The following is an 18502-nucleotide window of genomic DNA, read 5'->3' on the forward strand; positions in this document are numbered from 1 at the left end:
CTTTATTGGCATGACAAAAATACATTCGTATTGCCAAAGCATGAAAATAACATATAAAATGATTTTGAACATTTACTACAGAAAATAATAATAATAATTCAATTAATTAAAAAAAAATAAAAATAAAAATAATAATAATAATAATAAATAAAAATAGTCAAACAGTTTATGAACATTTCAGAATTCTGTGAACAACTTAGAATTTAGTGTGTAAGTGTTTGTGTGTTTGTTTTGTGTACGAGCGTGTGAGTGTGTGTGAGTGTGTGTGTGTGTGTGAGCGCATCACTGATTGGTCGTCAACTCTCTCTTTTTGTGACAGGCATCGATGTATCTTGCCGCTAGTGTCATACATTCTCTTTTTTCACCTAATAGGTGTTGGAATTGTGTTTTGTGGTTCAATTTTAGAAAGTTAGGGCAAAGTTTTTCAAATTGTATGTAGAAAGTCCCTCTAATGTCCTCATAGTTGGGACAGCTGGTGAGGAAGTGTTGCTCTGTCTCCACCTCCCCCTGGGCACAGTGCGGGCAGAGGCGTCTCTCTCGGGGCAGCCAGCTCTGCCGGTATCTGCCCGTCTCCACAGTCAGGCTGTGGTTGCTCAGTCTGTACCTCGTCATTCTTCTTCTGAGTGTGCAGTCCTTCACTGCACTCAGGTATTCTGCAGTTGTGTAGTCTCTGTTTAGGGCCAAATAGCATTCTAGTTTACTCTGTTTTTGTGTTGTTTGAGTCCAATAGGTCAGGTAATGCTCTCGTTGCGCTTTTATGATGTGGTTGGGCCGGATTGTGTGGATGAGGGTGTCAGTGTCCTCTCTCTGTCTGTCTGTCTCTCTCTGTCTCTCTCTCTGTCTCTCTCTCTCTCTCTCTCTCTCTCTCTCTCTGTCTCTCTCTCTCTCTGTCTCTCTCTCTCTCTCTCTGTCTGTCTGTCTGTCTCTCTCTCTGTCTCTCTCTCTCTCTCTCTCTCTCTCTGTCTGTGGTCGAGGGCTCTGTGTTGTTGTAGGAGATCTCTATCTCTCTCCCTGCAGATGGTGCTTCTTATCTAGAAGAATGGCCGCTGCCTCCGTTTTTCAGACACTCTTATCTGGGAATCCTTTAAATTGAATATTTACTAGGCTGATGTTCCCAGTCTGTGCCGGAGCGCCGCAGGCCCCGTTCTCTCCGCGCCGGACAGACCACAGCCTACACACACCGGATCTGTCGGAAAATAACACAGAGACTGATTGTGCATTCACAGGAAATGAAAGGATGGCAAAGCCATGAATGCTCACAAAGAGGGTGGTCTGGAAATTATGCAAACCACTTTAATTTTATATAATAGTAAGTGTAAAAGAAATGGAACATGAGCAATGCAGTGGGTTTCTCTTACAATTGATCCACGAAGTCCCGCCAACACAATGGGAACGTTACTTTTGAACATTCTGAAACAAGTAGATACATAAAAAAAAAGAAATACACAAAAATTAAATAACATTTTGAGAACTTTCTTGCTGGACTTGAGAGAACCTTGCTGGAACATTCTGAGAACATTTCCTGCTGCATGTGGGATAATTCTAAATAGAATGTTACAGAGTTACAGACATCATCCAAAGATATCGTGAAACCGTTTTTTTTTTACATTTCCTGCAAAACATATTCATGTTGTAATTGCAATTGAAATTTTATATATATATATATATATATATATATATATATATATTTTTTTTTTTTTTTTTTTTTTTTTTTAAATGCAGAGAGCATCTCATTAATATTGTGTTATAAGTTGCTTGCTTTGCTGTTCCCAGACCAGTCTGGTCTTCTCCAGACATTAGCTGGACCCGGATCAGGATGGTCTGCCAGCTCATGCAGAGAGAGCCGTTTTCCTCTCTGAGATTCCTGCATGTTGAATTAATGGGAGCAGTTGAGGGTGTAATTGCAGTGCTGGAGTCAAAGCTGTGAGACACGATAATGTCCGCTGAATAAAAGCCTGGCAGAGTTTACGTACTGAACAATATTAGCGGATTACACACATCAAACAAGCTCTGATTAATGCCTGAGAGGCAGGACACAGTGGAAACAGGAGGAAATCGGAGATAATTGTAGGAATATTTGAAAGCACTAATGACCTAAAATCATTCTGCACAATGAAAAAGATGCATTTGAGGAATCTTATTTTCTCCCACAAGTTCAAATACTTTGATGAACCTTTACAAACCTGTTGTAGACCGTGTGTGTGTTTTCACTACAGAAAATGATCTGAACGTTTTAAAGCTTTGTGCAATAATGGCCCCAGGCTTCTGAAAGAGTCTCTGAATGAAGAGAGGATTGATGATGTCAGCAAAAGAGGAAAGAAGATTCAGGAGCAGAACAAGACAAAAATAGTTCATTTGGATCTTATGTGCCATGTTTTAATATCACTGAAATCCTACACTCTTAAAAGTAAAAGTGCTTTTATTGTTGTATTTTGATGTTAGTTGATGTTTTAGTAATTGTGTTGTGCTTTTTAGTTTTGTTGTTGTTGTTGTTGTTGTTTTTTAATACATCTATATAGTATTTTATTATTTGTTATTTTAATTTAGTTTATAATTTATTTACATTATATTACAAGTAAACTAAATGAAAATAAGACATTTTGCTTAGGGTAAATAAAACCTTCCATTTGTTTAATTTGTAGTTAACACTAATATGCACAAAGTGTTTTTGTTTATCTTATCTTATTATATTTTATAAAATTTTAGTAACAGGTTATAGTCATTTTGTTGTGTGCTCTTGTAATCTTTTGTAAATATGCAGTTTTTAGTCCTTTGCATTTCAGTTTTAGTTAACTAATAACCCTAAGCATTCATTCATTCATTCATTCATTGTTTTGGTGGTTTCTATGACTGTAGTCCTGGACTTTACTATAGATTAAGAACTCTATTTAATGTAAACACATTCTATTCATACACCCTATTAACATTCATCACTCACTCATGATTTGAAAGTGTTTAATTAAGCTATCATGAGAATTATAGAAATAAAGTGAGTGTTATTCAGCCGCTGGTGATATACTGCAGTCTAATGTAGCTGACAGAAGAGCTGCTCATATCTGCAGCCGCTGGTTTTTGTTTTGTATTTAGTTTGGACCATAAACTATGGTTTGGGCCGTGATGACGTCACTCGCCGAGGCCCCCGCGCGCTTCTGCTGCCATCTAGCGCTGGAAGAACAAGTCTATTAAAGTAAAAGTTATTGAGGCAATAAATGTTTTCTTATCCTAAAATGCGGAAATATATGTTCATATACCGATTTAAGAACGCGATGTCAAATTTCAATACAAAAATTATTTCTGTCATATATATCTGTCATTATTTTTCTGTTAACTTGACAAACTAAAGTTCTGTGCTTCATTTTATTTCATAAATGTATTATTCTAAAGAATCCTTTTTACTTTAAGAAATATATATCCCTCATGAGGTGGAGTTTTAAATTCAAACCCCGGTGCAATAAATTATTTGCAGCTTTGTCATGTTCACTTCAGAAAACAGAATAAGAAAATAACAATATAAAATTACAAGAATATCCCGTATTACTGAAGTAGTTATTATTATTATTTAATTATTATTATTATTATTTTTTTTGCCTTTTAGTCAGTGTGACCTCCGTTCAAACACACACACACAAATATAAAATGTTTATTTTATATTTGTATATATATATAGTTGCAAATTATGTTTATTATGTTTTTTATTTGGACTTCTTGAATTGTATTAATATTTTTCTTTCTTTTGTTTACTTGGTATTTTGTATGTTCTTTCAATTAATAAAAACATTTTACATTTAACATTAAAAAAAATTAATAAATAAATAAAAGCCCGCCCTCTTCATCAAGCGTCATCCCGCTTTGCGTGTTGCGTCATCAGTGCGCGCCGTGTCCTGTTTGTAGCTCCGTTTCGGTTCATCGGTGAAAAAGGCGGCAGTAGGATGATTTCATCGGCAGTTCTGCGCGGTATCGGGACTCTGACCCGAACACGAGCCGCCTTTACAGGTACCAAAACACACACCAAACCGAGCGAGCTCAACGAAGCTTCATCTGATCACAGAAACCCGCGCGACAGTCTGAGGATGTCGATGACCTTCCATTGATTAGCTGAGATCGCGTCGCAGAGTAAAGGCTGTTTTTGACAGCTCACTAGTTGTTTAAATGGGTTTGTGTGATTATTGTGCGCTTGTGTTTGTCTGTGTGTAGGTGTTTCCCATTGTAATTTTTTAATTGTGATTTTCCCCTTGGGATTTTAATTTTTTTTTTTCTAAAACTGTCCGGATGGAAAAACTCTGTGGAGGTGCTAAGAGGCTGCAAGGTCTGTAGCAATAGGGTTTAATGTATTGGAAATAAAGCCAGAATTTATGAAGTGGTGATTGGATGCTTCAGCCATGACCCACATCAGACACTTGCCTCTTGTGAGATTGGTTATATATAGGCCTACAGTCGTTACAGTAGGTGTTCAGTCAGAATGTGTTTCCTCTTGTTCTGCAGCTCCTCTGGCGGTCAGATGTTACTCTCATGCTAAAGTGGAGACAGATGAGGAGTTTGACTCCCGCTGGGTGACATACTTCAGCAAACCTGACCTGGACACCTGGGAGCTGCGCAAAGGTGACACTACAATAAAAACACGGACATACTAATAGAAGTTTCAATGTCAATATCTGTTAAAATGTACAAAAAAATACCATGATTACCAAATGTAGGGGTGCGCGATAAATATCGTACGACAATTAATGCGCACCTCGGAAATCCGGTTCTCTAAACAGCGGTAAATTCCATTAGGGGTGTGATTTCACATAGAGCAGCTGTTACTTCATGGAGCCGTTGTTAACTGACTAGCTGCGCAAATCCACGTTCATTATCATCGTTTATTTGCGCAGCTAGTACTTTGAGAATAAAGTCGAAATACTTTGAGAATAAAGTCGAAATACTTTGAGAATAAAGTCGAAATACTTCGAGAATAAAGTCGAATGATTAAATAAAGTTGAATTTTGACTTTATTTAATCCCTTGAGTAGGGCTGGACGATATATCGAACGATATGATCATGCGCATCTAATCAGTAAAGCTGCTTCCGTGATCACCGCTAAAATCTCCATCACATAATGGGAGTGGAATTTAATAGACAGCAGAGGTGGGACTTTCAAGTCACAAGCAAGTCTTCAAGTCATATCCAAGTCCTCAAAGGGTAAAGTTAATAAGATAATTAAGTGACTAATTAAATGATGATTGTACATTAGTGATGAACTTCTGCTGTTAACAATCAACATCACTGAAGTAAAGCGAAACACAAGAACTACAACTGAATTTAGCCACAGCCTTCAAATGACAAAAAAAAACACTATGCCACCATAATTGTGGTCAGGGTTTGCTTTAGGTAGTGTCAAAACAATTGCAATATTGTTTTCTAGAGCTGAAACAACGAATCGATTTAATCGATTAAAATCGATTATTAAAATAGTTGTCAACTAATTTAGTCATCGATTCGTTGCTAAATAACTTTTATTTGCCGTAAGCGGCTCATTTCGTGCATATTTCAAATCTGCGGTGACCAAAGTGTGGCAGTAATGAGCCACCGGAGGTTTTACTCAGCCAGTACAACAGGAGAAGTAGCGAATAGCCAATAGCTGGCCTTGTTTTATGTCACGTGCTTCCCGAACAGCGTCTCTGCAGCCATAGAAATCATATGATGTCTATGTCTGCAGCATTCAGCGTGATGTGGGAGTACTTTACATTGAGCCTTTAAAAAAGAAGAGTAACCTGTAAACTCTGCACTACTGCACTGTTTAAGGGGACGTTCACATATCGCGTCTTTTAGGCGCTCAAGTTCGTTATTTCCAACACCGCACCGCGTCGAGTTAAAAACATTTAAACTTTTCAGAATGCCGCAACCGCACCGCGGGTCATGTGACAAGAACTAACCAATCAGCTTCATCCTTTCCCCTAACAACGTTAAAAGCTCAGTCAAGATGAAGGAACAGCTGATCATAGTTGTATATGGATTTCCATTTTAAAATAAATTTAGTAGCAGAGCTACTGCAAGCGATTTTTTGAGCTGCAAATCCATTTATCCTTTGCTGAAATTTCCGCGTCTTCAAGGAGAGAGCACGTCATGGTTGCTTATCAAAGGCAGACGCCTCAGGGGCACTTCTGCCCGAGCGCTTGGGAAAGGAGGAGAAAGCGGTGCGCCTAGCGTTTTCCACGCGTTTTTAGGCACGATATGTGAACGGCCCCTAAGACTTTCATTTGTGCAGATTCTCCAGTACAATATTGTTTGCAAATGTTTAGTCGTAAAAGCTGATAACATTGCTTTTTAACTGTTAACATTTAAAGCTTTACAAACATGTTCTGTGGTCAGTTTGTAGTTTACCAGTTCAAAATTCAGTCGTGCAGCCTAATTATGACTGAATGAGAGAGATAAATGTAGATATTTGAAATGCACTTTTTTTTTCTAAGTATTCACTGCTCTTTTTCACACAGCAGGTTTTTTGTGTGTGTCCTATTTTTTTTCTGGACAACCTTCTGATGGATTTTACTTTAAATTGTGAGTTCCATTCAGGTTTCATGCCATTGGCACTTTTTTTTGAAGGATTGTTTACAATTTCACAGCAAAAGCTATAAAGCTGTTTCCCAGTAAATAATAAAATACAATGCACTGCAATTTTATTCTGTTTTATCCTTATTCTTCATGAAAATATGTTCTGAAAGATTCCTTAATTAGCTTTGTTCGGGATGTTAAACTACTTTAGGAGCTCTAAGGACTGCCATGGTGAAAACATTATTTGAAATCTCCTTGTGAAATTTGAGTATGGGTCAGGGTTCTGATTGCAGAAGAGTTCGACAAAGGATTACTAACACAATAAAACAACTCCAGGTATATTTTTGATTAGGATATGACAGTGCAAAATGGTTAAAATCTCTTAAATCTATGCTGAATTATAAAGACCATTTATTAATAATTTACCTGGGGAAAAAATGGAAAAAAAACTAAAATATAAGTACATAAACCGATTAATCGATTAATCGTAAAAATAATCGACAGATTAATCGATTATCAAAATAATCGTTAGTTGCAGCCCTATTGTTTTCGCAACAAACATGTATGCATTGCTGAGTCGAACCTTGCAGTGACAGATGACCTTATGCTTTTTCTGCTTATAACTCATGTTGACTTGGACATCGTGAGATAGTCTTCTTTGGATTGTTGACTGACATTCAGCTTTTACCAGAGTTGGAAGACTTTCAAGTCACAAGCAAGTCTTCAAGTCATATCCCAAGTCCTCAAAGGGTTAAAGTTAATGAGATAATTAAGTGATTAAGTGATGATTGTGCATTAATGATGAACACCTGCTGTTCTTGAGAATTACAGAGGATCAGATGTTGATGTTTTATTGGTTAAAGTGATGCAACCATAATGGAGATCAGTGTTTGCTTTAGTGGGGCTCTTGACCCTTGACTGTCATGTTAGATCTCTTTATGTAGCATTGCATGAGGTGCTGTAAAGCAGAGAGAAGACATTAATCTGTATGTGATAGGTGGTCAGATTACAATCAAATTAACATTAGCTCTATTAAGTTTGGCATAATCAACCCAGTAAAACTACACTATGGAAAAAAAAATTAAGTGAATTTTAAATCTACTAAGTGCATACAAAATTTGAAAAACTATACTCTGCAGACACACACAGACATCAAGAACCAGCATATGACTCTCAACAGTGGTGACAATCAACAAAATGTTGCATGCTGGGTAAAACCTTAGTAAAAACTCCCGTCATGCACTGCAGTATGAAAAATTGTCACCACTGTTGAGGATCGTGTGATAAGTGTGTTTGTCTAAAAACCTGAACTGATTGTCTCCTTTTTTGTCTTTCAACATTGAAGCATTGTGATTTTTTTTTTTACTTCAGTTCAGTAATAGCTGAGTGTCAGTCTAATATCCAAAGATAAACACAATTTCATGATGTTCAGTGAACATGAGTTATAAGCAGAAAAAGCATAAGGTCATCTGTCACTGCAAGGTTCGACTCAGCAATGCATACATGTTTGTTGCGAAAACAATATTGCAATTGTTTTGAATCAAATTGGTTTGAATTAGTAAAAGGGTCAAGACACTACTTAAAGCAAACCTTGACCACAATTATGGTGGCATAGTGTTTTTTTTTCTTTTACTTTTTTTTTTCATTTGAAGGCTGTGGCTAAATTCAGTTGTAGTTCTTGTGTTTCTCTTTACTTCAGTGATGTTGATTGTTAACAGCAGATGTTCATCACTAATGCACAATCATCATTTAATTAGTCACTTAATTATCTCTTTAGCTTTAACCCTTTGAGGACTTGAATATAACTTGAAGACTTGCTTGTGACTTGAAAGTCCCACCTCTGATAGACAGAGCCGTAGATCGCTGACAAGCCACGCCATATCGCGTTCATTATCGAAGGCGATTCATCTGCGATAATGAACGCGATATGGCGTGGCTTGTCAGCGATCTACGGCTCTGTCTATTAAATGCCACTCCAGTTATAAGCAGGTGATGGAGATTTTAGCGGTGATCACGGAAGCAGCTTTACTGATTAGATGCGCATGATCATATCGTTCGATATATCGCCCAGCCCTACCCTTGAGAATAAAGTCGAAATCCCTTGAGAATAAAGTCGATATACTTTGAGAATAAAGTCGGAATAAAGTCGAAATCCTTTGAGAATAAAGTCGGAATAAAGTCGAAATCCTTTGAGAATAAAGTCGGAATAAAGTCGAAATCCCTTGAGAATAAAGTCGAAATACTTGGAGAATAAAGTTGAAATCCCTTGAGAATAAAGTCGAAATCCCTTGAGAATAAAGTCGAAATCCCTTGAGAATAAAGTCGAAATACTTCGAGAATAAAGTCGAAATACTTCGAGAATAAAGTCGAAATACTTCGAGAATAAAGTCGAAATACTTCGAGAATAAAGTCGAAATCCCTTGAGAATAAAGTCGAAATCCTTTGAGAATAAAGTCGAAATCCTTTGAGAATAAAGTCGAAATCCCTTGAGAATAAAGTCGAAATCCTTTGAGAATAAAGTCGAAATACTTCGAGAATAAAGTCGAAATCCCTTGAGAATAAAGTCGAAATCCTTTGAGAATAAAGTCGAAATACTTCGAGAATAAAGTCGAAATCCCTTGAGAATAAAGTCGAAATACTTCGAGAATAAAGTCGAAATACTTCGAGAATAAATTCGAAATACTTCGAGAATAAAGTCGAAATACTTCGAGAATAAAGTCGAAATACTTCGAGAATAAAGTCGAAATCCCTTGAGAATAAAGTCGAAATCCTTTGAGAATAAAGTCGAAATCCCTTGAGAATAAAGTCGAAATCCTTTGAGAATAAAGTCGAAATCCTTTCAGAATAAAGTCGAAATCCTTTGAGAATAAAGTCGAAATCCTTTGAGAATAAAGTCGAAATCCTTTGAGAATAAAGTCGAAATCCTTTGAGAATAAAGTCGAAATCCCTTGAGAATAAAGTCGAAATCCCTTGAGAATAAAGTCGAAATCCTTTGAGAATAAAGTCGAAATCCTTTGAGAATAAAGTCGAAATCCTTTGAGAATAAAGTCGAAATCCTTTGAGAATAAGGTCGAAATCCCTTGAGAATAAAGTCGAAATCCCTTGAGAATAAAGTCGAAATCCTTTGAGAATAAAGTCGAAATCCTTTGAGAATAAAGTCGAAATCCCTTGAGAATAAAGTCGAAATCCCTTGAGAATAAAGTCGAAATCCCTTGAGAATAAAGTCGAAATCCTTTGAGAATAAAGTCGAAATCCTTTGAGAATAAAGTCGGAATAAAGTCGAAATCCTTTGAGAATAAAGTCGAAATCCCTTGAGAATAAAGTCGAAATCCCTTGAGAATAAAGTCGGAATAAAGTCGAAATCCTTTGAGAATAAAGTCGAAATCCCTTGAGAATAAAGTCGAAATCCCTTGAGAATAAAGTCGGAATAAAGTCGAAATCCCTTGAGAATAAAGTCGAAATACTTGGAGAATAAAGTCGAAATCCCTTGAGAATAAAGTCGAAATACTTGGAGAATAAAGTCGAAATCCCTTGAGAATAAAGTCGAAATCCTTTGAGAATAAAGTCGAAATCCTTTGAGAATAAAGTCGAAATCCCTTGAGAATAAAGTCGAAATACTTGGAGAATAAAGTCGAAATCCCTTGAGAATAAAGTCGAAATACTTGGAGAATAAAGTCAAAATCCCTTGAGAATAAAGTCGAAATACTTGGAGAATAAAGTCGAAATCCCTTGAGAATAAAGTCGAAATCCCTTGAGAATAAAGTCGAAATCCCTTGAGAATAAAGTCAAAATCCCTTGAGAATAAAGTCGAAATACTTGGAGAATAAAGTCGAAATCCCTTGAGAATAAAGTCGAAATACTTGGAGAATAAAGTCGAAATCCCTTGAGAATAAAGTCAAAATCCCTTGAGAATAAAGTCGAAATACTTGGAGAATAAAGTCGAAATCCCTTGAGAATAAAGTCGAAATCCCTTGAGAATAAAGTCGAAATCCCTTGAGAATAAAGTCGAAATCCCTTGAGAATAAAGTCGAAATCCCTTGAGAATAAAGTCGAAATACTTGGAGAATAAAGTCGAAATCCCTTGAGAATAAAGTCAAAATCCCTTGAGAATAAAGTCGAAATACTTGGAGAATAAAGTCGAAATCCCTTGAGAATAAAGTCGAAATCCCTTGAGAATAAAGTCGAAATCCCTTGAGAATAAAGTCGAAATCCCTTGAGAATAAAGTCGAAATCCCTTGAGAATAAAGTCGAAATCCCTTGAGAATAAAGTCGAAATCCCTTGAGAATAAAGTCGAAATCCCTTGAGAATAAAGTCGAAATCCCTTGAGAATAAAGTCGAAATCCCTTGAGAATAAAGTCGAAATCCCTTGAGAATAAAGTCGAAATCCCTTGAGAATAAAGTCGAAATCCCTTGAGAATAAAGTCGAAATCCCTTGAGAATAAAGTCGAAATCCCTTGAGAATAAAGTCGAAATCCCTTGAGAATAAAGTCGAAATCCCTTGAGAATAAAGTCGAAATCCCTTGAGAATAAAGTCGAAATCCCTTGAGAATAAAGTCGAAATCCCTTGAGAATAAAGTCGAAATCCCTTGAGAATAAAGTCGAAATCCCTTGAGAATAAAGTCGAAATACTTCGAGAATAAAGTCGAAATCCCTTGAGAATAAAGTCGAGATACTTGGAGAATAAAGTCGAGATACTTGGAGAATAAAGTCGAGAATAAAGTCGAAATCCTTTGAGAATAAAGTCGAAATCCTTTGAGAATAAAGTCGAAATCCTTTGAGAATAAAGTCGAAATCCTTTGAGAATAAAGTCGAAATCCTTTGAGAATAAAGTCGAAATCCTTTGAGAATAAAGTCGAAATCCTTCGAGAATAAAGTCGAAATCCTTCGAGAATAAAGTCGAAATCCTTTGAGAATAAAGTCGAAATCCTTTGAGAATAAAGTCGAAATACTTCGAGAATAAAGTCGAAATACTTCGAGAATAAAGTCGAAATACTTCGAGAATAAAGTCGAAATACTTCGAGAATAAAGTCGAAATACTTCGAGAATAAAGTCGAAATACTTCGAGAATAAAGTCGAAATCCTTTGAGAATAAAGTCGAAATCCTTTGAGAATAAAGTCGAAATACTTCGAGAATAAAGTCGAAATACTTCGAGAATAAAGTCGAAATACTTCGAGAATAAAGTCGAAATCCTTTGAGAATAAAGTCGAAATACTTCGAGAATAAAGTCGAAATACTTCGAGAATAAAGTCGAGAATAAAGTCGAAATACTTCGAGAATAAAGTCGAAATCCCTTGAGAATAAAGTCGAAATCCTTTGAGAATAAAGTCGAAATACTTCGATTTTTTTTTTTTTTTAGTGGCACTAAAATGCCGTCGTGTAAATGAGCTATAGTGTCATAGTAAAAAAAATATATATATATATATATCTGGTGTCTAAATAATTTTTGTTTGGACTGTCATTTATTTCTGTGGTCATTCCTCCAGTCTTCAGTGTCACATGATCTTCAGAAATCATTCTAGTATGGTGATTTACTGCTCAAGAAACATTTCTGATTATTATCAATGTTGAAAACCGAAGTGTTTGTGAATATGTTTGTGATTTCTCTCCAGGTATGAACACTCTGATTGGATACGACCTTGTTCCAGAACCGAAGATCCTGGACTCTGCTCTGCGTGCCTGCAGGAGACTGAATGATCTGGCCAGTGCCATCCGCATCCTAGAAGCTGTCAAAGTGAGAGGAACAAACACTCAGCTAGAAGAGAGCGTATGCTTTCGTGTTAAATGAGTAGTTCATCCAAAAGAGTCTATAATCCATAATAACACTTCCTCCAGTGAAAAAGTGTTCTAGTCTGAATCAGGAGAGAAATCTGCACAGATCAAGCAGCGTTTAAACAGCTCTGGATTTTGATGTGAGAGACAACAGCAGATGCACTTTTTCACTGGAGGAAGTGTTATTATGGATTATCATGATCTTAATATACATGTAAAATACATACATGCATGTAACCTAACTGTTTGCAGTTACAAGGTAAACTTCTGAGATGACTCTCTTTTGACAGATAATAAATTTATACACTATGCACTTTAAGAGTTAAAACTTTGCAGGATGTTAGAGCTGCGTTACACTCTGCATTAAAGGTCATTTCCAAAAATCCATAAGGTCACTTTAATTAAAAAGGTAATTAGAAGTGAAATCACAGAGGCATGGAGATGTTTCTGCTGTATTATTACTGAAGTCTAATCTTCGTTCACACTGAAGAGGTCGTGCATGCTTAATTACAGAACGGTCTAATCCACTGGGCAGGATGGTAATTATTTGTGAGTTTCTTCATTAACATGCCACACACGCTCTGATGTTTCTCAGGATAAGTCTGGTCCTCATAAGGAGATCTATCCGTATGTGATCCAGGAGCTCAGACCCACGCTGCAGGAGCTGGGCATCTCCACTCCAGAAGAGCTGGGCATCCATAAAGTCTGAGTCTGCTGGGATTCCTCAATACAGCTGACAAAACAAGTTGGTTTCTCGTCAGAGTGGCGTTTCCTTCCATGAAAGTGGAATTTTTCATCTGATATCATTTAAAGATGCTTTTAAATGTAATAATGCATTTATAGTAGGAAGGGTTTATTAAGCATCGCTCACTTTAATACTTATTTTTAAATGCATTGAGTTTTGCCCATGTAATGATCCATCTCTCTGCTTGTGTTTCAGGGATTTTGGGAACTCCACTGGGTTTCTAGCTCTCTGCTCACTGCACGATATTCAGGAAGTCAGACTCACCCCGTTCTGTATAAAACAATAAAGGGCCTAATAAACGAAGCAATACTGAATGAGTTTGAGTGTTTTCACTTGTGTTTGGATGATGAGATCTGCTTCGCAAACTCAACACAGACATTATAACAGATCCCTGCGTTTGTGATGATTGCAACCATGAAATACAATTTTTTGACACATTAAAATGCGCTTAAAAGAAAGAGAATGGTCTAAACAGAGCCCCATCACCATTAGAAATATTCATTTTGCAGGGTTTCTGCCGGGTTTAAAAAGTATTAATTTACCCTTCCACACATAAAGGCCTAACAGTGACTTAAACCAAAGCAGAAAGTCTTACATTTATAAAGTCATGGTATTAAATGTTGCATGCACTGCAAAAAAATGAATAAATAAGCGTGTGTGTGTATATATATATATATATATATATATATATATATATATATATATATATATGCATACATCTAAACATTCTTAAATCAAGCATTTTTTTTTTTATTAAGTTGATTTTTGTAAACCAGCTGGCATATTTTTGTCCTTGTTTTAATCTTAAACTCCCTTAAGTTTGTTAAATCAGTTTCCCATGATTTAATAATGGGATTTCAATAAATTTAATGTAATAAAATAGCAAAAACGGAAATTAAAATGAATAAAAACAATATAGATATTTAAAAAACAATGAATAAAAATGCCAAAAAAAAATTATAATTATTAAAAAATTTACTAAAAATGTAAATGTACTTTTTTTTTTTAATGTCTATGCTTTTTATTTCAGTTTTGGGTGTTTTAGTAGTCAAGATAGAGACTATATAACCAGTAGTGAAATGTAAGTCAGGTCCACTTCACGGACAGTGCAATTATTATTACATTTACATTTATTCATTTAGCAGATGCTTTTATCCAAATATTATATATAATATTATATATTGTATATTGAATATCTTACTGATTATTAAGTGAAGTCTGAGTCTGATGCCTCATCGACTCTACATCGAGTTAAACCAAAAGAAAATGATTCAATATATATATATTTTTAATAATAATATACATATATACTGTAGTTTCTCACACTGGTTCTTCACATAGTCAGTGGTGTATTTAAGGCTGCAGTGGCGCCGGAGCGCCTGTGAGCGGCAGCAGAGCGCAGAGCGCGCCGCGAGTGACGTCAGGCGAAGAAGAAACTGTTTACATCAGTGTTTTGAAACCATTAGCGTGAGCATCGACAGTGTGATTTAAGACATGATTTGTCATTTAAACTCTGAAACACCGACATGAGCGACACGACGGAGAGCCGAGAGTCTTCGGCGGCGATGAAGGTGGTTTTATCTCCGTCTGATCGTCTGTTGTGTTACTAAACCACTGTTGGCTTTCTAATATGCACCAACAAGTATGCATGCTATTTAGGGTAATAAAGAGATTTTATATTTTGTTTATGCGCAGAATATAAAATACAATACTAATACATGCTGTGTGTGACGGTATACCATGTTAAGAATGCAATTGTTGTGAGAAAAATATGCTACCAATATGAAATCGTCCTTTGTTTGTTGCTCGTCTCTCGATGTTGATGAATGAAATCAGTTGAAGTGACATGTTTAATCATTAGAGAGCTGAGAACAGTGAGCAAACACCAGCGGTGGAGAAGAGAGGGCCGTATATCATGTCCAAAGCTCCTGCTTTCCGTAAGTATGAGAGCTCGGATCAATCTAAACTCATGTCTTCAGCTGCTTGTGTTGTAATCGAAAGTGTGTTTGCAGAGAAGCACAGAGACACAGCCAGAAGAGCTCTTCAGAAGAGAGGACTGCTTCATCAGACACGACACAAACCAAAGACGTGAGTCCGACAGCACACTTGCACTAATACTCACATCTTTACATGTATGCATTTGGCAGATGCTTTTATTTAAAGCGACTTGCATCGCATTCTGTAGATGCATTGTTTTTTTAAATCAGTGCATCTGATGTTGATGTAATTTACAGATGCACTGATTAAACTCCGTGTGGTTGTGTTCATGCACTTAAAATATAAAACCATAAAAAAAGTAATTACTTGAAATAAAACTAATTTCAGGTGTTTGGAAGGTGTTTTCATTGAATAAGTACTTTTTTCCGTTTTTGTTAGTTTCGTAAATCAAGTTAAACTAAATCTAAATGAGAAATGTTGCTTTAGCAACTAGCTTTAGTTTTTTTTTTTTGGTGCTATATAAATAAAAGTGACTTGACTTATTTTAGGTAAATAACTATAATAATCTGCAACAAAATTACTAAACATTTAACATTTTAAATCAAATCAGAAAATCACAGTGAAAATCGCTAATAAAATACTGTGCTGGATATGAATGCACAGATGAATTTATATCAGACGAGTGTAACAGTGTTTCTCTGCTACAGTAAAGTGTGTATTGATGATTAAAGTGAGTCTGCAGGTGTGTTTCACATCAAACATGCTTTTATTTCTCTTCTTTTATTGCTTCAGATGTGCAGCTGAACTCTTCTTCTCTTCTGCTTCTCTCCACAGTGTGAAGTTCAAGAAGGGCTACGCTGCTCTGAGTCAGACAGGAGAGGATTCAGACAGGTGCGATACTCAATCCAGAGAAGAAACGTCTTCTGTTTGAATCTTTTTGATTAGAGACAGAGGTGTGTGCTGATTGTCTGGTGTTTGATTTCATCAGTGACGTGGAGTTGGACTGTTCTTCTGGATATTCCTCAGCAGAGGTGAGTTCATGTCTGTTCATGTGCTTGATAATCTAACATTTAAGTGAGACAACTGTCAAAGATGACACTGAAAGGTACTACTAACGTATTGTGAGAAAAAGAATATGAAATTAAAAACCGAAGTGTCTGCAAAATCAAAGAACAAAACAATTTTTGTAACTAACCCCTTAACTGACTGACAAAAATAAATATAAAACCGAAATCTTCCCCTTAATTCAACTCCTTTGAACTAAAAACAAAAGTACGAGGATGGAGAAGCACTCAAAATGCAAACTTAAAAAAAAAAAACTACTTAAAGTAGGCTAATATGGGTTATGAAAGGTTCATATTTTGAGTCCCCCAACAACAGGTTGACATGCATGCAAGGTCAAAAAAGCACTTTCATTCTGTTATAATATGCATTTATTTTAAAATTATTTACTTGTATGCCGCTGTTACAGAAGTTTCAAACGCTCACTGATGCTCCAGAAGGAAAAACCATGCATTAAGAGCCGGGGTGTGAAAACATTTGAACGGAATGAAGATGTGTACATTTCTCTTATTTTGCCTAAACGTCATATTTTTCTCAATAAGTACTGCCCTTCAGAGGCTACAGAGGATGAATGCATGTCTCCCAGAAGACAAAATAAGTCAAATGTACCCTGATCTTCAGATTCAAAAGGTCTCAATGCATGGTTTTTCCTTCTGGAGCATCAGAAAGAGTTGCATATGAGTCCCTCGGTGTGAAAGGATGGATCTCAGAATCATACAGTCACTGTTGGAAAGGGTTCAAATACACAAAAATGCTGGAAAACCACAGAAATGGTGGGAGCCGAAGGATTTTTCTTAAGAACAGTTTTATTTTTTCTTGTGGACTATATGTAAACATCGTCTATGTGAAATATCTTATTCAGGCCAGTACTAAATACACAATAACATGAATTTTGTATGATCCCTTATTTTGGTCAAATAATTACCATTTTGCATATTCTGAAAGGGGGTTGAAAACTTTTGAACTCAACTGTATGAGTCATAAACTCCTAAAAAACTAAGTTTTTCTGACTGTTATAAGGGTTTAAAGGGTTATTCAGTCACATTTCTGGCCAGGTGCATCCAGACCTGAGCAGGCAGCTGTTGAAGGATGGATATCACCTGGATGAAATCCCTGATGACGAGGATCTGGACCTGATTCCTCCGAAAGCCCTGAGCTCGTCCGTCTGCGGCTGCTGCTGCTGTGTGCAGTGATGCTCTGTGAATGGAGCTCTTACAGAGTTTTTAGGAGCACAGACTGGTCTTCTCTGTCGTGGTTTAAGCTCAGTCTCGTTACTAGAATTGCACTTCGTGACCAAACTCCCAAACACTTTGGTTTTGAGCTGCGTGTGAATCAGAGCCATGATTTACTCCCATCTCTGCTGCTGTCTGCATCTCCTGAAAACACCCTACATCTCCTCAAAATCAAGATAAATCAACCAGTAGTTATATTTGAAAGTGAGGTACAACCCGAATTCCGGAAAAGTTGGGACGTTTTTTAAATTTTAATAAAATGAAAACTAAAAGACTTTCAAATCACATGAGCCAATATTTTATTCACAATAGAACATAGATAACATAGCAAATGTTTAAACTGAGAAAGTTTACAATTTTATGCACAAAATGAGCTCATTTCAATTTGATTTCTGCTACAGGTCTTAAAAAAAACATGTAAAAACATTTTACAAAAGCAAATTACACAACATCAATAGTTGATCAGTGTTTTGGGGTGAAATAAGATTTGGAGGTGTTTGGTGAGATTGATGCATGCATGTAATCAGACGTGTCATGTGTGTTTTATAATCATGGTTTCACTCGACACAGCAGCTGATGACTTCAAAACTCTCAGAAAAGGAAGTGAAGATGAAAGTGGGATCTGAAACCCACAGAATACCCATGATGCTCCAGAGCAGCCTTTAGGGAAGTGCATGTTAATGATAGTGAGAAACTGACACTACGTGTGAGAGAGAGAGAGAGAGAGAGAGTGTGTGTGTGTGTTTTACTCTGATATGGAGGTTGAGGACTCTTGAAAAGTGATAATTAACTTTTTTTTTTATTCTATTTTCTCTGTAATCTCTTGGATGCTCTATTAGATCTGTGATATTCTGTTACTGTCAGACAATTACACGCCTTGTTACTGAAATGAAGCGAGTTGTTACTCTAGTTAAATGCCTGTGGAGAGATATGATGTGCTGTTTTGTATTTAAAATTATTTAATCAAGACCATTTTCATCTGCCCTAAATATGCTTTTGTGTGAGTATTAGAAATAAGATGTTTTGTTTGTGTGTGTGTGTGTGTGTGTGTGTGTGTGTGTGTGTGTGTGTGTGTGTGTTAGTCGGGCATCAGACTGGACAATCTTCAACACTATGCAAATAACACTTTAATTCTTGTTTTGTAGCCACAGCAAACCAGATACTGACTTGATCATACGATAACCTTAGTGACTTTTATTCTGTCGCAAGAACAGTTTTATTTGTAT

General features: G+C 36.3%; 2 protein-coding genes across 3 annotated transcripts; both read left to right on the forward strand.

The window, feature by feature from the left end:
* Nucleotides 1-3837: 3837 nt before the first annotated feature.
* On the forward strand, nt 3838-13358 carry LOC132102003 (cytochrome c oxidase subunit 5A, mitochondrial). Its single transcript, XM_059507214.1, has 5 exons — nt 3838-3993; nt 4483-4599; nt 12140-12261; nt 12895-13044; nt 13240-13358. The coding sequence occupies exons 1-4, from the start codon at nt 3930-3932 to the stop codon at nt 13006-13008; spliced, it is 417 nt and encodes a 138-aa protein (XP_059363197.1). The 5' UTR covers nt 3838-3929; the 3' UTR covers nt 13009-13044; nt 13240-13358.
* A 1069-nt stretch (nt 13359-14427) lies between these two features.
* On the forward strand, nt 14428-17421 carry LOC132102004 (protein FAM219B-like). 2 transcript variants are annotated; one of them, XM_059507216.1, is made up of 6 exons: nt 14428-14615; nt 14906-14981; nt 15057-15132; nt 15817-15873; nt 15971-16013; nt 17100-17421. In XM_059507216.1, exons 1-6 carry the CDS (start codon nt 14571-14573, stop codon nt 17235-17237), a joined length of 435 nt encoding a protein of 144 aa, XP_059363199.1. In that variant the 5' UTR covers nt 14428-14570; the 3' UTR covers nt 17238-17421. The 2 variants fall into 2 exon arrangements, with proteins under 2 accessions (XP_059363199.1, XP_059363200.1); XM_059507217.1 differs by having other exon boundaries at nt 14564-14686.
* Nucleotides 17422-18502: the final 1081 nt, after the last annotated feature.

This window comes from Carassius carassius, chromosome 23 (assembly GCF_963082965.1).
Source record: "Carassius carassius chromosome 23, fCarCar2.1, whole genome shotgun sequence".
Lineage (NCBI taxonomy): Eukaryota > Metazoa > Chordata > Actinopteri > Cypriniformes > Cyprinidae > Carassius > Carassius carassius.